At 43.9% G+C, this 7042-nt stretch overlaps 1 protein-coding gene across 1 annotated transcript in view; it reads left to right on the forward strand.

Moving 5' to 3' along the window:
• Window positions 1–2624: 2624 nt before the first annotated feature.
• LOC100745558 (forkhead box protein D3) overlaps window positions 2625–7042 on the forward strand; it is an 8149-nt gene continuing 3731 nt past the window's right edge. Inside the window, exon 1 of the mRNA XM_033324464.1 lies at window positions 2625–7042. Within this exon, the coding sequence (XP_033180355.1) occupies window positions 6040–7042 (1003 nt within the window). The 5' untranslated portion in view covers window positions 2625–6039.

Genomic DNA, 7042 nt, shown 5'->3' on the forward strand with positions numbered 1-7042 from the left:
TTGTGCACCAACCAACTTGTCCCCCTTCCACCGTTCTTTCTTTTTCTCCTCTTCTTCCTTATTCGCTTCTTCCACTTCTTCTCTTCGTCCTTCTCTCGCTTTCGACTCGATTTCTCACTTTCTTGCCTTGATCGTCTCTCCTTCGTCTTCGGTGCACAACGATTACAGCGCAACTACCGTAGCGTCGAAGCCAGTAGTCTTCCCTTCTCTGCTAGTAGTAGTAGCAGCTTACTTCTCCGCCCATGCTGGATCCCTTACTCGACAGCCTCTTGTGCCACGAGATATTTACCAACATCCAAGATGGCGGCATAATCTTGCCGGCTTTTCGTCGAAAGTCGACGAGTCATCCAACGCAGCCAGTCCCTTTTTTTTGCCCATAAACACTTTCATCGGTCTCGTTTCACTGACTCCGCCCTGGCTGCTCGCCCTGTTCATCCCCTTTCACCGTTCCTTTTCCTTTCACTCCACGTTCCTTCGTTTCTTCCTTCTTGCTCGGTGGTCTCTGACGGATCCTTCGGCCCTTTCGAGTTTCCTCCACTCGCGATTCTTTTGCGAGATCGATCATAACACGCGTCCTGCGCGTCGATTATCTCTTCCGCGCGTCTACGTAATCTTGCGAATTTTGAAAGACATTGAACGTTGATAGGCATATGGATATCCGGTGTCGTCGAGGTTTGAGGAGATCGACGTCGGTTTGAAGTTGGTTGTGATAGGTTTCAGGATCCGATGGTTGCTTTGTCAAGCACGAATATTTTGGATACTTTAGATTTCTATATTCCGATTAGACGACGTAGTAATTATTTTCCTTGGACTATAGACCATCCATAAATAATCATCGGAATAAACAATCCGATAAACAATCGTCCGAATCATAAATAATTTCGATTCCTTATGTCACACGAAATGCACAATTGTTCTACGTCATTGAAAAAACACTCGCAATAGACGTATCAAACGTAACTGCAAAACAATTGCACGACGAAGCTTCGAAGATCAAGAAGGGACAAAAACAATACACTATAAATCTATCGCCAAGAGGAATTTCTCGAGGATTGTATACAAAAAATTAGATGAAAAATCAGAGACTTAACTGGAAGAAAAAAATCTTCACGGACGATGTTGGCATTCGAAGGGTTAACCAACGAAATCATTTAACCAGGCAGCCTTTTTTCTCCTCGTACTGAGCATAGTGTATGAGTAAGAAAAGAGGCAGGAGGCAAAGCGTGCAATAAGTCGAAGGGACACCCTCGACAGATTTACCGGAAGGAGATCGAGAGGGAAGAAATCAGGAGAGGTAAATACGCGTGGCGAGAGAGTCCATGGATAAGAAGCAATCGAATCGAATAGTGGAACTCGTGGAATCCGCAATCCGTCGCGAAGTGAATGGCGAAACGCCTAAGGGTTTCTATGGTCGGGTATGCCCGCCGTCTGTTCCTCTGTCCATCGACCTAACCTAACCTACCCGGAACTTGAGATTAATGTGGTAATCGCTGAATCAGCGAAAGACACGGCAGGCGACAGTGAAAAGGAAGAGGGATCTTCCTCTTCCTTGTGACTTCCATATGTTTCTCCTTGAACGAGCAATCGAGGGAATATTGCTGGACGATAAACAAACGAGGAACACGAAGGTATATACAGTGGCTGGGAAAATTATCGGCACACCGTTTTATGTATTACGGCACGTGTTAATTAATAGATTACGGATTTTTATGGGTTTGTAGAAAATTTGTAAATGCAAAATTGCACAAAGTACACACAATATGGACAAATATATAAAATATTTAAAGTGTTATTAATATATATGTTACCTGGTAGATAAAATAATTTTCTACCGAGGTCTTAATTGTATTGTGAGAGATGCAGTCTATCAGTTAATTAGATCTAAATACAGGCATACCATACAGGTGCTAGGTGTTTACTGGAAAATTGTATATTCGAATATATCTTACGATATTCGATAAGTTTAAATTAATCAACTGGGCACAACTTTCGTTTATTGCTCATTGATGACTCATTATTTTCTGAAGTCAAACGTCATTATATTGGGTTAGTCTCCTGGCTATATATCATTCTTCGAAATCATCAAGTAACTTCATGCATAACTTCCTGTATTCAGTTTGTACTTGAAAATGGTTTTAAAGGTGAAGAAACTGTGTTAATTCTATAAGGTATGCCTGAAAATATACTACTCCTTTCTACTTATTACTCGATGCTTCATATATTCTTGCGGTTAAAACCTCTGAATATGAAGAAAGCGTTAGAAAGTACTAGGAATTCCATTCACTCGTTTTCATTAAAAACCTTTCAATTTTATCAGAGATTTAGATTTTATCAGATTTTTAGATTTAGAATTTATCAGAGATTCGTTTAATTACGTTACGTTTCGTTACGTTAATATTCGTAAATTAGAATATCATTCGCTATAAGTCACGTATGCTGGAAAATATAATTGTAAAATGCGTAGTACTATACAACACAGCGCATTCTTACCTACCATACAACGATAAAACAAGTAATATGAATGAATGAAAATCCAAGGTTACAAAATTAGAATACGATCGCTTAAGAAACTCAACCTTGCTATATTTCAAAAATTCCTTTCCCATAAAACGCGAACTTCCTTACCACACTTACCGTCAACAGCATACTCTACCGCACCTACCGCTTCACCGAAATAATCCAAGAAAACGTAGTTCCAATAACCACGATCATCCGAAGAGCATCACTCGAGAAACCATCATAAACCCCATTGTGCAAGAAGCGAGCGTAGGATATCCATGTTGCTTGATCGATGCGACTAAAAACGATCGTTGTAAATAATACGCGACTCTTAGAAGAAGCAGTAATAACAGGATAGATTTCGATACAACGGATAGGTATATACGGGTGCGTGCATCGTGCAAATAAATACTCGGCCAAGGGATGCAGAAAGGAAAGAAGGGTTGAAGCTGTGCCAGTCACGGAAGAACCTCGCTGCTACGTGGAGTAAGTGCAATAATACCAGATTATTTGCATCGCAAAGCCGTGCGTATGGGTAAACACAATATTCGCTCTCTGCTCGGCTCTGTGAACCGATAGTGCGCTCAGGTAGATACGCATCTGTCTATATCGTTCTCCATGTCTCTCTGTCTCACCCCATTTCGACTCCCTTTCACTCTCTTCGTTCCACCAATAGACTCGTCGTTCTCTCTTCTGTTCACCTTCTCTTCGGTCCCTTCCTCTCTTTCTCACCTTTATCGTGTTTCGTGTCTATCATCGTGTTCCTCTGTCTCACTTACTCGATCCTCGTCTCTGTTTCTCGTGATCTGTTTCGTGTGCCGTCTTCGTTCCTCTCTCTATGTACCACCGCGGCGTAATACAGATTCTATTTGAGCTGCCTGAGGGAAGTTAACTCGTGATGCGTGCAGCTCGGCTCGCTCTGTTGGCGATACTACGGATCCCATCGTTCTCCATTTCGAGGCTGCAAATCCAAGAACCTAGCCGGGATCTCGCGACCTGCACGGCTACTCCTATTAGGCTCGCTATCGTTCGATTTTGTTGAAACGTCGCGTCTGAAGAATTTCTTTATTTTATTTCCGATTTGTGATAGTTGGCGAGGTTTTCAGGTTTTATTGATCGAGCGAGAAATTCATAGGTTATCGTGATTTTTACGTTGTATGTGGTAGTATTGTAGTATTTATGAGGAGCTATGTGACTCGTAGATCGCGTTGTATCGCACAAAGGAATTTGCTTCTAGTACTACGTTATTATTTTAGACACTGCTTCAGTCAAAGTTTTATAGCATTGGTAACAAAGAAGTTACTGAAGTAATGTATAATACTGTTAATACTGATTTCAAATACTAATCGGGTCCTACTTTTTACAAAACTCCTGAAAAAGAATAATTTCCATTTAGATGCTAATTAGAGTTACAAATCTCACTTTGTCTCATTTACGACTGTTGTCAATACTATTTGAAACGTTATTTCAAACTAATTAACACCATATTTCCATTCTCTTCTCAGTTCTACCATCGAAATGACCCAAAGCTTTTTATAATATTGCACTAATCCTGTTTCAAATTTTACGTCGGCTATGCTTCTATATAATCTCCATCCCCCAAAACTAACTACCATTTATCTCTTAATTCCATTAATAAAATATTCCAAACCCGTACACCATCGTTCTACTGCTTCAAACATTATTTCATACTAATTCTCACGAAATCCTCTAAAAAAAAAAAGAATAACTTTTATCCTTACTTGAATTCCATCGATAAAATATTCGAAATCTCTCCGCCATTGCAACACCATACCGATGTTGCATATGTCAAGATATTTCTCATGGAACCTCTGCAAAATTCACTAAAAACAAATCCATCCGTTTCTCAATCCCACTAACGAAATATTCTCAATTGCTGATTCACATCCAAACTCTACCAATAAAATATTCCAAAAGTCGCTTCTACGCTGTCACATCAATCGAACCTTTCTCATGATTTACTTAAATCAAACCTCTACAAAATTTCAAAAAGCATTTCACCCTTCCTCGAACTCACCGACAAAATATCCAAATCCTTTACCAGACATTCACCCCATAACCCTCGTGCATAAGAACCAAAGGCAACACGTCTACACTGCGGAAGTTGCAGGTGAGCGAGAACATTTGAAAACGGGTATCGATACCTCTAGAGAGAGAAAGAGAGAGAGAGAGAGAGATGGGGGAGGGAGAATCTGTACAGGCAGGTTCTATTAGTACGTAACGCCTGGTCCTTTTGCCGTGCCGCTCAAAGCAAAGCAGCCCCCGGAGTGTTACAATTTCGCCCTCTCTCTACCCCTCCAGGTCCGCCTCGAAAGTCCCTTTATCTATCCCGCTATTTTCCTAACTCCGACGTCCCCTCCGGGGGTTTCTCCTCGTTCGTGGTGACGACAACGATTCCTCTTCTCTCCTGAAGGAGGATGTGGAGGGAGCGCGCCGGATCCGCCGGAATACCGGCCGTTGGAGGGGTGGTAGAGCCGGAGCACTACCGCCACCCCTTCATCCCCTTTTTACGAGAGGTTGAAATGCCCGCCCATTGGTCCGCCCATGTAGGACCAAAGCAGTCACTTCGAATCAATTCGACCTACGATTTCGCCTCGTAGACGGTCCTACACGGCGCTGGCACACTCGCAACCGCGCATCATAAGCTTCGACCGCATTTCGTACACCTAACCTCGTCAAACGTGATTTATCGCGTAGAAACGCTCGCTCATGGACTCTCTCGATAATCGACACCTAGTGCGGCTACTGTGTCCTCCGGCAATTGACGATTGAAATTTATTCGAACAGTTGGAAGAATCGTTGTTGTTTTCCACTTTCCTTGTGATTTATTTTCATTTTCTTTTTTCGTCGTGTCGCATTTGAACCGAGAGTGATCCTGTAACGAGAGATTGGTTACATCGAACAAGGGAGAAGTGACTTGTTGTTGGAAACTGATAGATTAGGGAGATCGTAGTATTTTAGGGAAAGTCGAAGCGTGCTCGATGAGGGGGCATGAGGGGCAATCGTGATGGTTAGCGAATATCGCAAGATCGTTAGCGATAAAGTGGAGTGCGTCACTGGCAGCCGTCATCCTTGAGATAGAGTGAGTGGGTGACACGGAGAAGAAGAGTAAAAAGAAAAATGCTCGTTATCGTTGTGGAAACAAACTATTAGCGTAAGATAACAATTCGTACGGAGCTCGTGTGTGTGACAGTTGCCTCGCGAAAACATGTCGAAAGAGAAATGCTCGCGCGATTTCGTTCAGTGCTTTTGAACATCGACGGACAACCTACATTTATACCTCGTTAAAAAATTTAAGAAGAACAAACGAAAGAATATTTCAAGAGAGCGCAGCAAGTACACATTAGCGCGTACAAATATTCACGAAAGCGATCCCTCGTCGGTGAAATAAGACAAGAACACCATGAGCACGAACAACAACGAGTATCTTCACCTATTTCCAAAGAACCAGAGAAACTAAAGTTTCCAAAAAAAAAGACAGAAAAAAATAGGCTTAAATGTGCCCATGAAGCGATCACGATGGAACCGCGTGGGATGATGATGTCGAATCTGTCGTGCGACGGCTGCGCGGACAGCGACCGCGACTCTGACAGCAGCAGCATGATCGTGGACCCGGTGAGTCTGGACAAAAACGACCTGTCACCGTCCCAATCATCGTCCAGCCCAATCATCTCGAGTTCTCCAGTCCCGCCAACCACCGCGTCCTCCAGAAACCGTGGTGGAAGTCGCAGCAAGAAGAACTACTCGATGATGTCGGCCAACAGTCAACAAAAGAACAACTCGTCCGGCCAAGCATCGTCCTATAGCAACGACAAGATGTCCTCGTCTTTGATCAAGCCACCTTATTCTTACATAGCTCTCATTACAATGGCGATTCTTCAGTCGCCACAAAAGAAACTGACATTGAGTGGAATCTGCGAGTTCATCATGTCACGGTTCCCTTATTACCACGACAAGTTCCCGGCCTGGCAAAACTCTATCAGACACAATCTGTCCCTGAACGATTGTTTCATCAAGATACCACGTGAGCCAGGAAATCCTGGAAAAGGGAATTACTGGACCCTAGACCCATTGGCCGAGGACATGTTCGACAATGGGAGCTTCTTGCGTCGCAGAAAGAGGTACAAGAGGCCTCCGCCGCATTATGTGCTCCGAGACAGGGCGATTATGGCGACCTTTGCCATTTGCGGCGATCGAGGACCTTGCCCTGGCGGCGGCGGTGGTCATCCCGGTGCTCTGACCTATCCAAGCGCCGCGTATCTGTCTCCGCCACCCGGTCTGCCTCTGCTCGACTTCTCCCCGTCGACCTTGGAAGCTCTGAAGCTTGGCGGCTTCCTGGAACCGCCTCCACCACTGTACAAACCGGTACCGATCACGGCTCCGCCGATCAGACAAATCGACCCTGCGCCAACGAGGACCACCACGATACCGAGCAGCCATCCGCCGGCTGACAAGAAGAGGAACTTCAGTATTGACGCTCTGATCGGTAAACAGGCGGCAAACGATCAGAATTGTGGCGGGC

This window comes from Bombus impatiens, unplaced genomic scaffold, assembly GCF_000188095.3.
Source record: "Bombus impatiens unplaced genomic scaffold, BIMP_2.2 scf_2859, whole genome shotgun sequence".
Taxonomy (NCBI): Eukaryota; Metazoa; Arthropoda; class Insecta; order Hymenoptera; family Apidae; genus Bombus; species Bombus impatiens.